This window comes from Lissotriton helveticus, chromosome 1_1 (assembly GCF_964261635.1).
Source record: "Lissotriton helveticus chromosome 1_1, aLisHel1.1, whole genome shotgun sequence".
NCBI classification, from domain to species: domain Eukaryota; kingdom Metazoa; phylum Chordata; class Amphibia; order Caudata; family Salamandridae; genus Lissotriton; species Lissotriton helveticus.
The window spans coordinates 971,763,360-971,784,348 of record NC_136057.1 but is presented as its reverse complement, the minus strand read 5'-3'; the positions used below and the strand labels follow the sequence as shown (position 1 = coordinate 971,784,348).

The window sequence follows — 20,989 nt, the reverse complement described above, 5'->3', positions numbered from 1 at the left end:
GAGCAGCGGAAGTCCTTTCTGGGAGTCAAGCAGAAACTCTGTGAGATGCACCTACAATACATGCTCCTATATCCAGCCAAACGTAAGGTACTGTCCCAGGGTAAGGCGCACTTCTTTGACGCCCCAGCAGAGGTCTGGGAATGGTTGGAGATAAGAGGAGACGACCTCCCGCCGGGCGAACGTGGAGTGCCCCGAGGGAAGGGGGGGAACCCGACAGCCAAGGGGGTGCACCAGTAGATGACGTCGCCGCTCCGAGGCAGCGGAAAGTCAGGAACGACGCCGAGTCACGGTCGCAGACGATGGGGCCTTGCATCTGGAGCCGTCTGACGCTGGTGATGAGTCGGGGGCATTGCAGCCTTATGAACCCGACCGCATCCTGGTCCCAGATACACTGCAAATCACGGCGGAGGACTGCAGAGATCGAGACACCTAAGGCGGAGGGTCCTTCTTGAGGGGGCCGATAGTCCGTATTTGGTGTATGGTAGGGTCTGTTTGCACTGTGTTGGGTCAACTACAGTGTGAATGATCCGTGTAGCGGGCCGTTACCAAAGGGAGGGAGGGGGGCTTGTTCTTTTCAAGGAAGGTGTGCATGCGGGGGGAGAGGGAGTAAATGCAGACAGCAAGATGAGTGTGTACGATCCTGGGCCGGTTAGTTGAGCCCAAACTTACTGCATTGACAATGGGTCTGGTGGGGAGTCTGGGTGGGGGGGGAAGTTTTCCATTGTTTCTTGAGTGAGGTTGCCTCGTTGGGCGAATGGGGTGGCTGTGCACGTCCTGGCACCGGCAGGGTAAGGGCATATTGGCATGTTTGGTTGTTGCTGAGATCTTGCTCGTGTGAGGGGTGTGGGGGGACTGTTGAAGGGGAAGTTGAGGGGAAATGTTTTAGGCATCATTTGTATTACAGGTCGGGCACCGGAGGGGACCTACTCTGTACATGGAAGGATGCGGCGGGGTAGACTTTGTTGTAAACCATGGGGTATAAGTTTTTAAGCTGGAACGTGAGGGAGCTGGGTAAATGCACTAAACGATACAGAGTCCTCTCCTTCCTTCGAAGACATAAAATATCCATAGCTTGTCTACAAGAGACCCACCTGGTGGATGAAGGAGCACAAAAGTTAGGGAAAAAGTGGCGAGGACAGCTGTTTCATGCGTCCTTTTCTACCTCCGCCAGGGGGGTTCTGGTCTGGGTGGCACCTGAGCTACCGTTCGCTATGCAGTATATGGAAGCGGATGTTCATGGTCGATACCTGCTTCTTAGGGCCAAGCTCGATGGCAGGGAGATGGTCATCTTAAATTCTTACGCACCCAACACTGATGACCCGACCTTCTTCGGGACTTTGCAGGACGTCTTGATACATGACCTGGGGCCTCCAATACTTTGGTTTGGGGATTTTAACTGCATTCTTGATCTAGTGATGGATAGGTCTCCACCCCGGGAGGGCACAAAACCCTGTATGACTGCCCAACTTAGGGAGGTCATGGATAACGTGGGGGCGGTGGATGTTTGGCGCCTCAAGCACCCGACTCAAAAGTTGTACACCTGTTTTTCACCCACACACAACAAGTACAGTTGCCTAGATAGAATCTTAGTGGCGAATGCTGAGCCTAGTTTGTCAGTGGACATAACGCACCAGGCCCGTTTCTTATCCGACCATTCTCCAGTAACTTGTGTGGTTCAGTGGGGGTCCCCGGCTGTCCGTCCTCGTACCTGGAGGCTCCCAGTGGATATCCTCCGAGATCAAGAGGAAAAAGCGCACGTGGAAAAAGCTATCGGGGACTATGTAGACATCAATTGGGGGGTGGGAAACGTTTCCCTGGCCACCAAGTGGGAGGCCCTTAAGGCGGTAGTACACGGTGCCTGCATGGGGCTCACATATGGCGTCCGGAAACAGCTCCTCCAAGATCTCCAGAGAGAGGAGGATGCTCTTCTAAAGGCCCAACTTGTGGTGGACCCTGGCGATCCCCAGAGGCGGGAGGAAAGGGCAGCTCGGGCCCGGGTACATAATATCCTGGATAGGCTTGACAAGTACTCCCTGGGCCAATATAGGCAGCGCCTCCATAGGGAGGGTGATAAGTCGGGCGGCTTCTGGCTTGGATTCTGAGAAGGGAGCAGACCCCAGAGCATATTGTCGCCCTTCGGGACCGGAATGGGGAGGTGGTTCACTCAGAGCAAGCCCTCCTTGGGGTTCTCCAAGCCAATTTACAGCATGTGTATGCGGCGGACCCGGATATCTCTGAGGCCTCTTATCTCCCCTATTTGCAGGGGTTGCCCATGCCGACCCTCTTGGACTCGGACCGGGAGGAATTGGACGAAGGCCTGACGTTGATTAAGGTTCAAGGGGCACTGGCCCACTTGCCGCGTGCTAAATCGCCGGGTTCCCTCCGGAGTTCTATAATGAATTCCGGGATAATTTAGCCCCGCTCTTTTTGCAGGTCTACCTTGAGGCCTTTGAAAGAGGGGATCTTCCACAGAGCATGGCTCAGGGGGAAATCTGTATGATACTTAAACCAGGGGGGGACAAGCATGACCCTTCCTCCTATCGGCCGATCACTATGATAAACACAGATATCAAAATTCCGACAAAGCTGTTGGCCACCCGGCTTGCACCTCTCATGGAGCAATTAGTGCACCAAGACCAATGCGGTTTTATCCCTGGACGAAATACGGCGATGAACTTAAGACGGTTGAATCACATTCAGCATGAGGTGAACGGCAGGGACGAACAGACGGTGCTGGTCTCAAAAGACCTGGCCAAGGCGTTCGACACTGTTGACTGGGGCTACCTGCAGGAGGTTCTTCGGACGATGGGCTTCGGGCCCAACGTTGCTCGCTGGGTCAGGATCTGATATAGCTCCCCCTGTTCCCAGGTGCGTCTGGGTGGTGCTCGATCGGAGGAGTGGCGGCTGGGACGGGGCACGAGACAGGGGTGCCCCCTCTCACCTCTACTTTTTGCCCTAGCTATAGAGCCGTTCACGGTCAGGATTCGCACAGAGCTGCAGCAATGGGGTATCCAGGTGGGTGACACGTGTCATGTCCTGTCGCTATATGCGGATGACGCTTTGTTTTACTTGACAACCCCAAGAGAGGCGCTCCCGCGGTTGTTACACCTCCTGGATCGTTTTGGAGAGGCGTCGGGTTTGCGGCTTAATCGCAGTAAATCCCTAATTTTTACGCTTTCCGGCTTCGAAACGGTATCACTTGAGGACTTGCCGGAGCTTGGGTTGAGATGGGAACGGACCAGCTTCCGATACATTCATGTGGCCTCGACAGAGGAGCAGTCCCTCGCTCGTAACGTGGATAGGGTACTTGCGTCTCTTCGCCAATCGGTAACATTCTGGAACACCCTACCACTCTCACTAATGGGGCGGCTGGCCATCACTAAAATGGTGATGCTGCCAAGGACTCTGTATATTCTCCAGAATTCGTTGTGCCCTCTTCCACCGAGGGTTTTCCGAACCCTTAATACGCTGCTCACATCCCTGCTTTGGGCGGGACGGCGTAGCAGAGTGGCCCTCAGCACCGTTGTGCGCTCCTTTGAGGAAGGGGGATTGGAAGCCCCGCGCTTCGATCTTTACTATTACGCAGCACAGCTCCTTCCGGCAGCCAGGTGGTTTACCGACACTGAGGTGTGGGAGACGCGATTGTTGGCAGGTCGGGCCATTGTGCGGGAGCTCCAGTTGGCACTGATGCGGGGGTCCGGAGCTGAGGCCGAGCTCCCTTATGTGGTGCGGCAGACAACCAATGTGTGGCAATGATTCGTAGAAAGGGTCCTATGTTCGGCGCCATTTCATAGAGATTTACCGGTTTGGATTTTGGCCCCCATGGTGGAAGTGAAAAACCATATGTCCTTTCGCGAATGGAGGGAGGGGGGATGTGAGCTCCTTGCAGATTTGTACCCCTCGGAGAGTTTCTTGACATACGAGCAGGCGGAGGAGTCATTTGGCCTTAGTGGCGGACAATACTTGCAATACCAGGGATTGCGCTCCATTGTGCGATCGGTCTGACCGCAGTGTCCAGAGATACCCCAGATGACACATACCTTACATATATTGTTGTCCTGTGGCAGAGGACGTTGATTAATTGCCTTATTATATGCGGCTATGAAACGTGATTCCGCTCCCCCGGTCCCACCGTCATGGGCGGCCTGGGAGGCAGACCTGGGTGCGCCTCTGGACCAAGGACAGCGCAAGCACATAGGGACTTTGACACGGCGGGTGTCCTGTAATGCTCGCTTTAAGCTCATTCATTCCAACTTCCTTCATCGCACCTACCTCACTCCAAAAACAGTGTGCCGTTACTCTGAAGACAGAGGGGATAACTGCCCCAGGTGTGGCGCGGGGGGGGGGGGGGGCGGCATTTCTACATCTGGCCTGGGAATGTCCGTTGGTGGGGAGCTTTTGGACAGGGGTTGTGGGTCGTATAACGGCTACTACTAGCCTCCGAATTGACTTGTCCCCCTTACACTGTCTGTTGGGATTGGTACCCAAGCCCAAGAAAAGGAAACTTCCATAGAAACTAATGCAGCTAATGTTAGTGCTGGCTAGGCGCAGGGTCGCCATCACATGGATGGGACAGAGAGCCCCTGAGGTAGACACTTGCCTTAAAGATGTGAGGGAATGGACACTTGCAGAGGAAACACACATGCAACACACTAGAAAGGATGAAAAATTGCAGGATGATCTGTTGGCATGGCGTACCATGTGTATAGCAGGTTTCGCTACGGAGTCACATAGTGATTCGGTGGGGGCCAGTGGCGAATTGTTTTCAGCACCTGATTCCGAGTCCGAGGGTGAGAGGGGCGCAGACCACTGAGGGGTTACTTGCAGGGTGCGTGGCATGAGACCTGGCCAGTCTTCCTCACAAGTTCCGTAATGTATTGTTTACTATGCTGCTGTGCCATATGAACTTCCTTGTTCTTCAGAAGTGTCCTATTCCGTGATGTGCCATAATGAGTCAGTCGATCCGTATAAAACTGTTTTTAATGATGCCTGTGGGGGGGGGGGGGGTTCCTTCCTTTGTATTTTGCTAAATTGAAAAATAAAGTTTTTTGTAAAAAAAGAAGAAAAATGTGGGTACTAATCCTTCTCCTCCAATTGCACCTCCTTCTCCAATTGACCCAAATATTTATTAATTCCGCCTACAAATTCATCACGGCCACAGTCACATCATCAACAAGAAACCGGGGAGGGGGATGAGGACATACCACAGGACATTATTCCTGATCCATGGGAGGATTACAATACAGATCCTAATGCTGACATTTATCCAGATCTATACCCTTCTAAACCTTCCGTACCAGAGGACAATATAGGGTACATAGAGTTACTCAATAAGGCTGCTGAGTATCATGGGGTACAACTTCATAAAGAGGCCCTTGAAGAGAATTTTCTCTTTGGGACTTTAAGTTCCACTTAAAGAGCAACACACACATTACCTATGCTCAAGGGAATGTTCAAACACGCAGATGAGATTTTCAAAGACCTTGTGCGTGCCAGAATGATCACACTCAGAGTGAACAGAAGTATTAGGCGGCACTACCTGACCCTATCTACATCAAAGTTCCCTTAGTCTCCCTAGTAGTCTCTAATGTTCGCAAGAGAGCAAACTCACAAACCACAGGAGATGCCCCTCCTCCTGATAAGGAGTCCAAACTCATAGATGCCTCTGGCAAAAGAGTTGCTGCGCAGGCAGCCAATCACTGGCGTATTATGAACACCCAAGCTCCCTTAGCACGCTGTGACAGGGCTCATTATGATGATCTAGAAAAATTATTACAATTGTTGCCAGACGAACATAAGAATAAAGCCAACGACTTGGTTCAAGAGGGAAAGTTCATTTCCAACATATCTATTTAATGCGCTTTAGTCGCAGCTGATACCACGGCTCCCACAGTTAGTACTAGCGTTCTTTTGCACAGACATACTTGGCTCAGAATTTCTGGGTTTAAACCCGAAGTCCAAGACTCCAATTTAAATCTGCCCTTTGACAAGGAGTACCTCTTTGGCCCTACAGTAGATACTTCTTTAGACAAGATGAAGAAGGATACAGAGGTTGCAAAATCCATGGGGGCATTGCAGCTCCCTTCTAATCGGGGCTCCTTTTGCCACTCCTTTTACAGAGGGGGTTCAAAAAATTTATATTCAGAAAACCCCTCCTCCTCTTACAAAGGTAGTAATCCGTCATCCTCTTCAAGAGGTTACTTTCGAGGAGGATTTAGAGGTAATAATAGCAAGGTAAGAGGTAGAGGCAACTCAACATGTACTTCCCTGCAAATAACAAAGAGTGACTTCCTTCCTCTACCCCCGATCATTCCACTCCTGTTGGGGGACGCCTCTCTCAATTCCTACCTGTCTGGAATACAATAACTACAGACAGATGGGTTCTACAAATTATCCAATCTGGTTATTGCCTTGAGCTTACCCTCAATCCCCCAAACATTCCTCCAAGATCACACAAAATGTCACAGCATTTCAACCTTCTCAAACAAGAAGTTCTCTCCCTATTACAAAAAGGAGCTATAGAGCCAGTCCCATTACAATATCAAGGAGCCGGCGTAAACTCCCTATACTTTCTGATACCCAAAAAGGACGGCTCTCTCAGGCCTATACTAGACCTCAGAGTACTAAATCTGTATATCCAACCAGACCATTTTCAAATGGTAACACTCGAACAAGTGCAACCACTCCTTCAGCAAGGTGACTTTCTGTCTACTTTAGACTTAAAGGACACCTACTTCCATATTCCAATACGTCCCCATCATTGCAATTTTCTCAGGTTTGTGGCAGCGAAACAACATTACCAGTTCAAAGTGCTTCCATTTGGAGTCACCACTTCTCCCAGAGTATTTACCAAATGCCTGGCAGTAGTCGCAGCTCATCTATGAAGACAACACATTCACGTCTTCCCATACTTGGATGACTGGCTCATAAAAGCCAGTTCACAAGCAAAGTGTCTACAACACACTTACAAAACAGTACAGCTACTCCACGATCTCGGAATCACAATAAATCTGTCCAAGGCCAAACTCCAATCTTCCAACACTCAAACGTACTTGGGAGCCACTCTTGATACACAAAAAGTTCTAGCCTCTTCCAATCCAGCCAGAATCCGCAACATTCAGGCTCTAATTTCCCAGTTACAGCCTCACCCCTCATTGCCAGCTCTGGTATTCATTCAGTTACTAGGAATGATTGTGTCTTGCATCTTAATTGTTCCCTATGCAAGAATTCAAATGCGTCCCCATCCGGAATGCTTAGCACGTCAGTGGAATCTGTCTCAGGTTCAGTTATCAGATCTAGTGTTGTTGGACGGCTGCACTCCTCGCTCTCTGTAGTGGTGGAATCCACAAAACCTTTGCAAAGGGCGGCCCTTTATCGACCCGGTTCCTCAGACAGTGCTAACAGCAGACGCATCGCTCCCTGGTTGGGGAGCTTATCTCCAAACTCACACAATTCAGGGCATGTGGAGTCAACAGCAAAGCTCCACATAAATCACCTAGAGCTATCAAATATTTTTAGCGATCAAAACCTTTCAAGTTCATCTTCTAGGCAAGGCTGTCCTGATATGTACAGACAACATGACAGCCATGTATTATATACAGAAACAAGGGGAGGGACACATTCTCTCTAGTTGTCACAACTTGCACAGGACATTTGGAGGTGTTGCCATCCGGCACAAAATCTATCTCCTCGCAGAACGCCTTCCGGGAGTAGACAATCAGGTCACGGATCTCCTCAGCAGACAAACACAACAGATTCACGAGTGAGAACTCCACCCACAAGTTCTCCTTCCGTTCTTTCAGATGTGGGGCTTCCCAGACATAAATCTGTTCGCCATACACCAGAATGCAAAATCCCCAAGCATCGCCTTCAGGTATCCACACCCATTGTCCAAGGGCATTCCACTGTGGATGAACTGGTCAGGGATATTTGCCTACTCTTTATCGCCTCTCCCACTCATTCCACTGCTGGTTCGAAAGCTCCGGCAAACGTCCCTCACTCGAATCCTGGCAGCTCCCACATGAGCCCGTCAACTTTGGTTCACCACACTGTTGTAGCTCTCAGTAGTTCCTCTCCAAAAACTACATCTCTCATCCAACCTCCTCACACAGAGCTGTGGAGAGATCAGACACCCAGATCCCAGACATCTCAACCTAGCGATCTGGCACCTGAAGTCATAGAGTTTGGCTACCTCAATCTTCCGCCAGACTGTATGAACATTATTAAGGAGGCTAGACGTCCTACTACAAGAGCTTGCTATGCATCCAAATGGAAGCAGTTCATTATTTATTGTAATAACCATATCAACCCACTTGATGCTTCAGTTCAAAACATCATTTGCTATTTACTGCATTTACAATGCTCCAATTTAGTGTATACGTCCATACGCTTACATCTCGCTGCAGTAGCCACATACCTTCAAAATAGACATCTGTCTTTTTTTCAGAGTGCCTTTTATTAAGGCCTTTATGTAAGGACTCAAAAGAGTTATTCCCCGAAGACTTCCACCTGCCCCAGTGTGGAATCTTAGTATTGTTCTCACCAGACTGAAGGGTCCATCCTTTGAGACATTGCATGAATGTGAACTGCAATTTCTCACTTGGAAAGTTTTTTTCCTCATTGCGATGACATCACTGAGGAGAGTGGGTCAACTTCAGGCACAAACCATAGAAGAACCATTCTTACAAGTACACCAAAACAAAGTGGTTCTTCGTACTAATCCCAAATTTCTCCCCAAAGTAGTTTCTGCTTTCCACATCAACCAATCTGTTGAGTTGCCTGTGCTCTTTCCTCAACCAGATTCTGTGGCAGAACGTGCTCTACACACTTTAGATGTTAAACAAGCATTACTCTATTACATAGAAAGGACAAAACCTTTCCGTAAAACTAAACAACTCTTTGTTGCTTTTGCTCTCCCTCACAAGGGCATTCCCATTTCTAAATTGGGTATTGCACGGTGGATAGTCAAATGTATTCAGACATGCTATGCAAAAGCAAAGAGAACTTTAACAATTCCCCCTAGATCGCATTCCAGCTGCAAACTGGGGGCTCCTATGACTTTCTTAGGAAACATCCCCAAAACTGACACCTGCAAAGCTGAAACATGGTCTACACCTCACACATTCACATAACATTAGTGTGGAGATGTGTGAGCAAGACAACAAGCTAATGTAGGCCAGGCAGTTCTACATACACTTTTTCAAAGATCTGCAACAGTTTCAGGTTAGCCACCGCTTTGGGAGGTTACTGCTGTATAGTCCATGCAAAGCATATGATCTACAGCTCACATGCCTGGAAGGGAAAATGTGTTTTTTTTTGATAATCAACTTTATTGGGTATTTAAAACAGCAAAGAAAATTCATTGGTTGCAGCTCAATCAATACATACAGCAGATTACAATCAGTAGTTTGTATCGGTCGGGTCATTCTTCTCCAGTCCATATGTACAACTTGCATTACCAGATGTATAAGCATAGTTCGCACAGTACATCTCAAATCACGGTGGAAGTAGATTAAACCATTTCCCCCATATCCTATGGAACAGTTCCGTTGCCCCCCGAGCTTCAAATAGGGCCTCCTCCTGGGTCCCGCACCAATCAACCCCCCTCCTCCATTCCCCCACCGTAGGAGGCGCAGCACGGGACCAGTATCTTGCTATGTCCCTTTTGGCCACTGCCATCGCCGTGCCCAGTAGGCGCCTATCCGTCCTGGATTTATCCAGCCCGTCAAGGACCCCCAGCAGCATCCGCAATGGCTCGTGGGGAACCTCCCAGCCCAGGGCTCGCGTGAGCTCCCGCTCCACCCCCCTCCAGAACCTCGCTAGTTCGGGGCAGAGCCACACCGTGTGGTAGAAATCCGCAGGTTCCGTGCCGCATCTCGGGAAGTCTGGGAGGGTCGCAGGCGGGCGCCGAAGAGTCGTTCAGGGGAGAGATAGGCCGCATGCAGGTAATAGATTTGCACCAGACGTAGTTTGGCAGATGTGGTTAGGGTTCTAGGCACCATAAGGGCATCCCTCCAGTTCGCAGGGAAAATGTTACTTACCCAGTATGCATCTGTTCTTGGCATGTAGAGCTGTAGATTCACATACGCCCACCCGCCTCCCCGTATACCTATACCTGTTGCAGTAATATCTTACTCAGATACATACACATGGACATCTTTATTCTACACTTACTAACTCCATTCTCACCCTCTGCGGTAAAACAATCTAACAATGGAGTCGATGCGCATGCGCACTGTCACTGAAAGGAGGAGTCACCTACCTCGTGACTGGAAAAAGCTTCTTTGAAGAAAAACAAAGTGCAAACATCCGGACCCAACTCTAGATGGCAGGCTTATGCAAAGCATGTGAATCTGCAGCTCTACATGCCAAGGACAGATGCATTCTGGGTAAGTAGCATTCTCCTTTTTTTTGTAGGGAGTTACAAAAATGTTGGAGAGCCAAAATAGGATTTCATTTGAAATTGTGCACCATTTTACAATGAGTCAACAAAACATTCTGTTTTGATGAAGCGTTTAGGTAAAACTAATTTATAATTGTACTATTTTGCACAAAGAAAAAATACCTGGAGGACACTTCCTATTTTGTTCTTAAACCAAAGCCTATTCTACCCAGAAAAGGATAAGTAACTGACTTATGGCCCGATGTAGGTGGCCATTACCGGTCGGTAACGCCGAATTCGGACGTTACCGACCGGTAAATGGGTTATTGAGATGTAGGGGGCTATATTTTACAGAATCGGTAAATTTACCGATTCGGTAGATTTACCGATTCTGTAAAATACTGAATCGGTAATTTTTCCGATTCGGAAAATTCCTGATGTAGGTAGCACTGTTTCCAGCGCTCCAGGCCTTTTAGATTCAGTATTTTACCACCCAATCCAATTGGGTGGTGAAATACCGAATCCAGGTGTGCATGCACATCTGTGCATGCACACCTGTGCCATGTGACAGACAGACATGCCCTTAGGGCATGTCTTTGTGCCACATGGCACACATGCCTGTATTTGGGGTGCTAGAGGGTGTCAAAGTGACACCCCCTGCACCCTTGCTAAAATCGGTATTTACCGAATCGGTAAATACCGATTCGGTAATGCCCATTGATTCCTATGGGCTTTAATGCCCATAGGAATCAATGGGTATTACCGATTCGGTATTTACAGAATTGGTAAATACCGAATCTTAACGATTCGGTATTTACCGAATCAGAAATACCTACATCTCCCCTCCTCTTTTTTACCACTTCTTAAATACCGATTCGGTATGAATCGGTATTTAAGAAGTGGTAAAAAAGATTTACCTACATCGGGCCCCAAGTGACATACTTCAGTTTTGCACACGACCGAGGGAAGTTTGCCCACAGACAGTCTCTTGTCTGAACATGACACAAACGAAATTAGAGGGAGCATTGCTTGTGGGAGATCTCTGAAAAAGGGAAGAAAGGGAGCGACCCCAACACCCAAGAGAAGGGGTACCACAGGTAAATAAGAAAAAACTTTCTCCTGGGATAGTTTTACACCACGCTCAAGTCAATGAAATGTATAAGTTTCAACCATTCAGTCTCGCTCTGATTTTTTCACAACATCATACCATTCATCATAACTAGGAACCCCGATAGTCAATTATGTGTAACAATACTCAAACACCACTGGAATAAAAATTCTACAATCTGTTTTTAATAAAAGTTATACATTCAATATGGGTAAAACAATAGAATAAAATTCTCATAAAGGATGAATTATACACAAAATTAAAAAAACACACGAATATATCGACATGAATGATACCTAAAAACCTAGAGAGCAAATCAAACAAAAAAGTGCAAAGTCATAAAAGCATCCCAAATTACGTTACTCCACATGGAACTCAATGTAATTTCATGTAGGTGTCCATTAACCACATCATCAATATGGCACCCGTGAGGTTCCTTGGATATAACACTTTGTCGTGCGTCAACGCGTTTCGTCGGCCTATAAATTATTGTGTGCCACCTTCTTCAGGACAATAAGCTCTCTCCCCACAACGGCAAATATATCCTCTTAGAATCTCACAAAGAGTCCCAAAAGACGGAAATCACAGATCTCGTTCAGTCAGGATCCCGTGGTCCTCCAATCATTTTTTTCAGTTGATGATCACAAATCTTTTTGTAGCTGTTCCTTATACTATGAACATATGACACAAATTCGGGGCTTTTAATGCTCCATGCGCTTCTTGAAGTCAATTTTTCCTGTGTAAATATCAGGAGCAGGTTGGGCTCTTAAAGTTCCCAATGGTTCAATGATTCAAATATCCATGCTACCTTGCCCGAGGGGTAGTCTTTACTAACTGAAGGTGAGAGATCAGAATCTTCTCTCCAGACGAACACTTTGTGGGTAGTCTAGTTTTATCATATTCAGTAATGTCATGGGCTTTTGGTGTCAGAATTATTAATTTCTCCCAATGGACATCCCCTCTTTATTTTTTGTATAGGAAGCAGGATCTGTGTTCGCGATCGATCCACACACGGCACACTCCTGCTCAGCTCATGGAAACTTTTTTCTTATTTACCTGTGGGAGATCTCTGCCTTCACCACTCATGTCTTTTCTTTGCAGAAGTCACTGTCATGTGAGCGGAGATCTCTACATGATGCTGGGCATGCCCTTCCTCCCCATATTCTCACTTCCAACAGATGTTCAACCACATTTTCTCGACGGGGATACATCCAGGCACTCGCACGTACATGAGCTATCATTGAACACACTTTTGAGATAATTAATGCACAATTCAGATGTCTTAACCATACTAGAGGTGATACTGGTGTACTCCCCAGAGGTTCTGTGCAAGATTGTTGTAGCATGTTGCGTGTTGCTCAACATTGCCATACAATGGGGTTTACATATAAGGGTGGGGTGTAGAATAGAGGTTAGGGTATGCTAGTGCGGGGTTGACTAGTAAACTAATTTTTTCAATTGGCCTGTTAATGTGGTTGCTGCATTTTTGTAGTTGGGCACTATTTTGTCAATGATGAGTGGTGAACTGCTACTACTATCCCAATACAACACGGTTTAATTCTCATGATGGCAACAACAAAAATCCTATGCTTTAGTTAATAAGAAAATTGTACTAGACTTTAAATAACCTGGAAACATATTTCCCTTACAACATCACAGTACAATACCTTACTCGGGGCCAGATGTGGGTAAATTCAATTTAGCGAGTCCTTATTAGCGATTTTTACCGAATCGCTATTAAGGACTTGCTAAATTGAATGTAGGTAGGAATCGCTAAAATATTAGCGATCCCTTAATATTCCTTAATAACGAATCGCTAATTGAGATTTGTTAATAAGGAATACCTAGCCATTCATTCCTATGTTCTAGGAGGCCCATAAGAATGAATGGGAAGATACTCACTATTTGCGATTCGGTATTAAAGAATCGCAAATAGCGGGAGCTATTTCAAGGGTGCCATGTTGTCAAAAGGACACCTTGTGGCACCCCTTAAATGTGCATGTGTGCACATGTGGCGCACATACATGCCCTAAGGGCTTGGATGTGTGCCACATGGCACTTTAAAAGAAGTAAAAAGTTATTTTTTAAAGGAAATCGCTAATTACCACCAACTTGAAGTTGGTGGTAATTAGCGATTCCTTAAGGCTGAGGTGCATTTTTTTGTGCTACGTACGTTGCATTTAAGGAATCGCAATTTCCGATTCCTTAAATGCAAGAGCAAAATAAATAAATAAACTCACCTACATTGCTCTCAGCCAAATTCTGCAAATTTCTGCGTTACCGCTCGGTATTTGGCCACCTACATCTGGCCCTTAGTGCAGTATTTTTAACACACATACTACCAACCTTCATTTTCTACATCAAATCGTATACATAACCTCTTCCTGTTACAATCTCTTCATTGTTCCTTTCAACCTTTCCTGCTGACTGTGGGTGATGGGCACAATGAAAATGGCTGTCTGTTCCTAAGGCCTTACAAATCGTCTGCGCTACTACTACGGGCACCCCAACCCGGAGGATAAACGTTCTGAGCAATTGCTTAGATACCATACTGTCATCTGCATAGGCACAGAGGAACGTTTCTGCCCATCCTGAAAAAATGCATACTACAACCAGGATGTAGAAGTAATTTGCATATAGTTGGGCATCAGAGTAAAATCTATTTGGATGTGAACGAAGGGGCACCTAGGGGAGAGTGAGAAGAGGGAGTCTGAATCCCTTTTCCAGGATTGTGTGACAACCATATGGCATAGTAGGACTGTGAATAGTTTTGGGCTATAGCGAAAAAGAAGAGTTCATACCAGTGCGCCACAGAGGTATGTATTATGTGGGTTGCCCCATGACAGAACCTGGCAAGATTGGGGAGTAGGAAGCTTGGTGGATCCTCTCACCCTGTGCCATTTCTCTACTCACCCTGTGTCTGTTTTATATTGCGGGCATTACAGGACTGTTTTTTTATTTTCAGAGGCTTGTTCCCGCAGTTGAGACAAATTGGTAAATGAAACAAGATCGGTTGTTATAACAAAAATAGCAACATCAGCATCACTATGAGGGCACTGGTGAGCAGCACACTTCACTGCCACCTTTTCTGTAAGGGGTTTAGAAGCTTCAAAACAAATTGCTCATTCTTAATAGGTTTTCTTGCCGAGATCACAGAGTGTCTTTGCATCCAGGATACCCCAAAATTGTCAGTTACTCCATATGTGTACTTGAGTCGGTATATACAGTATCAGTATTTTCTTTGGATAGGGGACAAGCTTGGGTGAGAGAGTTGAGCTTTGCGACTTGAACTGATTTCAAAATAGATAAATGGCACATTTCCACAGTTTGGTATACAGTGTAGACTACATAACCAGCTTCTAGACTACCTTTGACTTGTTCTATCCACAAAATACATTCAAAATCATTGAGGGGAATATCAGTGAACACAGCACAGATTTTTGTGACATGGACAGTTGAGAAACACAATCATGTGGCTCTCCCTCCTAATGAGTAGACATTAAGGAATTGGGATTCAAAGCAAGACAATGGATCAAGGTAATATGAGAGACATACAACAACCGTATTTCATATCAAGGCAATCAAGCTGTGGAGAGGTGTTGGGTTTTTGTAGTGAGGAGGATTGTAACCACAGAATGAGTCACAGCAATAGTTAGCTGGGAACAACACACTCCAGAAACAAGGTGGAGGCCCACCTGCGACTTGAGCCAAAACTGAGAAGTGATAAGGCTTTTTTTTAATCCAAGGGACTTTGAACCAGCACCCCAAGTCAAATCTGTTTCGTTCATGAAAATACAAGATACATGGCTTGACTCAATAAGAGATCCCTAACGGAGGCACAGTAGTTAATGTCGGTTTTAATTTCTACAATGCATTTTCACCTTCTCTAGACCACTGCAAGGGTTCAGTGATAACTTTTTGAATATATCCTTGCAAGGGTTTTGTTGAGTTTGGCAAAAACCAGAATCCAGCGTCTGCAGTACCTCACGATTCCCCAAAAAGTATTCTTTCGGAGACAGTTACAGGATGTCGCAACTTATGGTTGACTTCAACTTCTTCAGATAGCAAGTGGCGTCATGACCAATGTACCGCACTTAAGCATCAGAACTGTAAATATTCTTTTGATGCATTGTACAGTTTTTTAGCGAAATCATTAAGGAGATTCATTGAATTATTCTTGCACAGTTCTGGAGTAACATATGGCAACAATAAATCATCTACATGTTAAGTTAGAGTATATTCCCAGGAGAAAACCAATATGTCCAAATCCTCATTTAGGGCTTGTGAAAAGATTGAGGAAGACTTGCAATGTGGGACCCTCAAAATGTGACTAAGAAGAGATGCTGACTATCTCTACGGTGATGGAAAAGAAGTGGAACACAGGTCAGCCACAGTGAACCATTGGGCGTTGGCAGGGATACAGGAGGGAATGCCAGCGGGGCTAGGAATCACAGAAAAACTTGAGATAACTACATTATTCATACCCCTAAGATCTTGGACGAACCTGTACACTTTGCCTTTTCATGGCTTGCGTATCGGGAGAGCCAGGGCATTACATCGATTAACAATAGGTACTAAAATCAGTTGCTTAATCAAATCTTTTGCTGGATAGATTCCTTCCTCTGCTTCAGGGTTTAAAGGGAGCTGATACAATTTAGTAACTTTTCTTGAGGGTCGACCTTCACCTTTCAAAGTTTTTATCAAGGAGCTAAATCCCACTTCTTTAGCTGCATGGACCACAATGTGTACAGTATCCTTGAAAGTAATTCTGATAAATCGGGGGACATGGTAACCATATCTGCTCTTACTGAAAAACCAATGCTTTCACATAGACCTTGCTGTCTTGTTGTTTAGGTATATGCAAGAGCACCCCTTCTAGAGTTAAAAAAAATATAATACAGATCAATTTGCAAAAAATGTGTCTGCCGAATAAGTTTGTTGCCGAAGTTGGACTAATCAGAAAGGAGTGCTTGTCATTAATAGGTCCTACAGAAATGGAAAGTGGGTCACTAATATGGTGGGGAACTCTCTGATTGGAAGTACTGAGAGTGTCTGCTGACATAATTAAGAGAGGTAAAAAATTGAATTTGGAGGTTTTAAGAGTTTAGCTGCTTGCTCCTGTGTCATTAACACAAATAGTGCATTTAACATCAGTGACACAATTTACATATCATCCAGTCTGATCTAGTGTGAGTAGGGTATACATAATACAGTTGGATTCTCTCCAGTTGTCTTAAAATTCAGGGTAAGGATTCTGAGCATTTAGATGGAAGCTAGGTTGGTCTGAAAGCGCGAATGCATTGGAAGCAGTCTGTGGATAATTTTTCTTCCAGTGCCCTAGTTGACCACATACAAAGGAAGAGATTCCTACCGCTGGGTCCTCTTCTCCACGTCTTCCATTTCCTCTGCCTAACCATCCTCCGTTGCCTTCCCGCCCTTTTGTAGTGCTCCACTCCCCACTCCTTTAATCACTCTCTGCATATTTGGCAGTCTCAAAGACATTAATTTCAGTTCAATATTCTCTTTCTTTTTCCTCTCTGAAGCTACTCTGCGATTGCCGACTGTCACCAATTTTGAAAGCTTCTTAGTTTGCCATCCAGTTCATATGATGGTCAATAAACTCTTAACATTCAGTAATAATTCCTGCACAAACACCGACATCTTGCTGAACCATCTTCGTCAGACGTGCTATACCTGAAAATCTTTCAAACTCATCCTTAAGTCTGTTCAAATAATCAGCTGGGTCCTCACTCTTATTGTGCTTGCAATTCGAGATCTTAGTCCAATCAGTTTTCACTGGACAACTGCTGAAATCGCATTAAATAGCTCAGAGTTCCACTCATCGGGGACACCCTAGGCCATAGTACTTTCCTACAAGTCTTTCCCACTCTTCACTTGGCACTATCAATCACAATAACTAATTTGCACCTACGTTCATTAAATCCGAGGGAGCCCAAGGGACATAGATAACAACTCTACCTTTGGCCCCTGGGTAGTTATTCAAAGGGAGAAAGGTGGAAGAGGATTGGCTCTCGCCATGGATGAGGGGCACTCTGGGACGCCTTCTAGAGAGCAGTCCTGGGGTCTTTGTCAAGCTTTCAAGGATGATCATAGGACTCCGTTCTTAACCATCTCTATGCCCTGGTGGACAACATATCTATATCAATCTATAGTAGTGGAATCACCTTCGACTTTCAGTTAATTCTATTACGTAGCATGTTTGTGCATTACCTCCTTCTGCTCCAGCTGATACTGGTTCCTCAGCTGATGCTCACTTTCCAGGTGCATCACCCGCAGAATCCCCATTGGCAGGTTTTAGGGAAAATGTCCAACAAAACCTCCTCCCTTCTCTTTTCGCTGTCCTTCGCTTTCCCCCTGTGGTTCAGTGATCTGGAAAAATAGATAGAGAGGAGCAGTTGGAGTAAAATCACCCATAAATTACATATTCACCTGAGGGATTAATCACTGCATAAAAGTGATTCCTTGATTTGTAGCTAATATTCAAAAGATGCATTGGGTACCAAAGACTCTAAGGATTTTTTCATTTAAACTACTTTAGCTTTGAAGTGATGCCATGCAGCTGGTAAGTTTGGATGTGTATGTAGATTGCAATAATCTCTCCTTTAAAGACCAGGCATATTTTTGATACTTGAATAGAATATTTCAGGTCTGCCTCTGAGTGATAACAAAGTGCTGTTAGACAAAGACATAATTGCAGTAGAGAAGCCACATTGACTCTCAGTTTTACATCTGCGCAATCTAAAACAGTTGGAAGCATAAACAGTTAATCCATCCCAATAAGCAAAACTATGTGTTTCAGTTTCTCAAAGTTTGTTGAGTTTACAGAATTACTGTATCTAATTTGAGACTAAGAAATATCCATCTTTCTTTAGCCCGTAAAATGGCTTAGTTAACTAGTCAATTTCAGAAGCTTTGTCCAATCCTAATGTCATTAAAACATAATTTCTTTCTGTAGTGTATGAAAAAGATTTGAAAATATTTTTTTGTAATGACACCAGATATTTTCAGTGCTTAAAAGACAAATTGTTGGGGCAGCCTGCCGCTGAGAGACATAGGCTACTGTATGTGTATTGAGCGTTTGCGTGTCACACACAGCCATCTCAGGTAAAGGATGAAATTTATGTGAAAACATATATGCGTTGTCGAAAGAAAGAAGACATGGAAAAGAAAATTATTTTAAGGCAACAGCTGATTAAAGGAAAGAAAAGATAACATGGTAGAGCTAATACGAAGGTGCTTTAGAGAAAGGAAAATCAAGAGATCAGCAATGTAACAAGATGTGGGATTAAAATAAAATTATGAAAAAGAACACTTAAGGAGTCTGTGTTTGTCTAAAGAAAGCAAAACAGAATCCAGATAGAGTTTCATTAATGTATAGCTGTAGCAAGGAAGGCTTGGAGCAAAAGGCATTTTTATGTGTTAAATGTTTATTAATAAAGTGCATAGTAAATGAAAACTATTACACATAAAACTAACACATTAAAACAACATATATTGAGCTATTTTTTCTTCTTTTGTTATGTCAAGTCAGCAGAATATTGTAGTATCCCAATCCTGCATATATTTTAAAAATTCGCCAGATTCCAATAGTAGAACTAGTTCACTTCAGGGTACTAGTTCAACTCATTACCAAACAGCAGATACATTATTGATTACAATAAAAGGAATGACTAGTTCATCACAGTGCCATGCATAACATGGCCTTCTGCATATCAATTCTGTATTGTGTGCATTTTCTATTGATATATGTCGTTGTTCCAGTAGGTCCTTTGCCGGTGCGGTTAAGAGTGCCAGTAACTGCAGGGTTTTTGTACTTGCTCTTACCAGATGGCAGATACCTTATTGGTTACAAGAAAATAACTAACTCAGTAACAAGATTTTTGTTTATCAAGGTACCAGTCATAACATGGTCTTATATTCATCAATTCTGCATTGTGTGCATTATTTAGTGATAGATGTCTGTTCCAGAGGGTCCTGTGCCTGTGCATGAAAGGGTGCTAGTAATTGCACGTTTTTTTGACTTGCTCTCACCATTATGGGCCTTTACTTTTGTCGGAAATAGCTGTACAAATTTGACGACACATATGTTCAAACGGGTATGAACTGGGCTGAGGCCATTGGTGAGTGCTGTCATAGTGACTCAAACGAAATGTATGTTGCCAATTACCAGTTCTAAGATATTTCCACTTTTGAGTTGGAGATATTCTCCACACAATATTGTGAATGTTATCCCTTGCTGAAAAATTGGTGTCTTGTTTAACCTATGTAACAGAATAGTAATGTTTTTGGATACATTGCAAATATTTATTTCTTGTTTACACCAGTCACAACTGAGAGAACTAAGCAGATTATTTGTTATTCCAGATCCATGAGGAAGAAAGTGAAAGAAATGAACTATTGGACCCTGAAATAATTGAGGTAATTCGCAGTTGTGTTAGAAAGTCTATTCATATATGTGTGAACATGTTAACAAGGTCTCAGAAAAGTGAAATGGGTACCCTAAATTAGGTGTACAATAGTTCAGCTTTGGGAGACGTTTTGTGGCATAATGGAGTATTGAGAGTAGTAAAATAACAACTGTAGAATTTGATTTGTCCAACTCCTTGCCAAAAAGATGAAAGTTAAAGTTAAATGTGTGCTTTCATTTTTATATCAATTATTGTTTTCACTGAGTAAAGTCCCTTGCATGAATCCATTTTCAGTTAAGGCACTAAAATAACTTTACTCTAAAGTGGGTCTATAGTCTATTCGGTAAATGCAAGATTTCAATAAAAAAGCTTACTCATGTATTTTTCATTCCAGATTGAAGATAATGATGCTTCACGAGACGATTTTATTGAGTCTGAACCTTTTGAGGAAATAACTAGTAGTGTTACGCAGGTACTGTGTGTGATGTTCTGATATTTTCTACAATTTTAAGAGATTGCCACAAAGACCTCCTAATATGAAATAAGTTGCAGATAATTTTGTGACTGTTGATCCAACTGACTTTAACCATCTAGGTGTCTTAAAAGAGCTTTTTTGTTGTTTCCATTGTATGCGCCCAGTGGGAGCCTATGGGACTGACATTGCTCCACTTTGTGGAGCTCTCTTCATAGCAGATCAAGATTCTTACAAATGTGGGAACAACTACACATATCTATTATTTATAAAGCACATTATAGTACCAGTGATGCCAATATGTAACATATTACTTTTGAAAAGCAGCAATTGGGTATCATGAGTGAAAGTAGAGTTCAATAGGTGCCACCTCTGGAACCCAGGGATTTGTTTCCAATCCTGACTTTGCACTTTGGTTTAATTTGTGTAATTTTGGGGAAATTACTTGATTTCCATATTCCTAATTTTGTAAAAATGTGAAATATAATTTAGAATTTTAAATATGTAATTTCCATCTTTGATGTATGAATCCTATCTTGTTCCCAACATACCCATAGTGCACAGATCTCCTTTGATTCCCTTAATAGGTTTCATTTATA

The 20,989-nt window shown here is 44.4% G+C and overlaps 1 protein-coding gene across 4 annotated transcripts in view; it reads left to right on the top strand.

Moving 5' to 3' along the window:
* Positions 1–20,989, top strand: part of TASOR2 (transcription activation suppressor family member 2) — a 1,020,110-nt gene that overhangs the window by 508,059 nt on the left and 491,062 nt on the right. For all 4 annotated transcript variants that reach the window (XM_078677333.1, XM_078677324.1, XM_078677320.1 and 1 more), the window contains exons 18-19: positions 19,875–19,928; positions 20,313–20,390. In XM_078677333.1, coding sequence (XP_078533459.1) covers positions 19,875–19,928; positions 20,313–20,390 — 132 coding nt within the window. The remainder of the gene's footprint in view (positions 1–19,874; positions 19,929–20,312; positions 20,391–20,989) is intronic.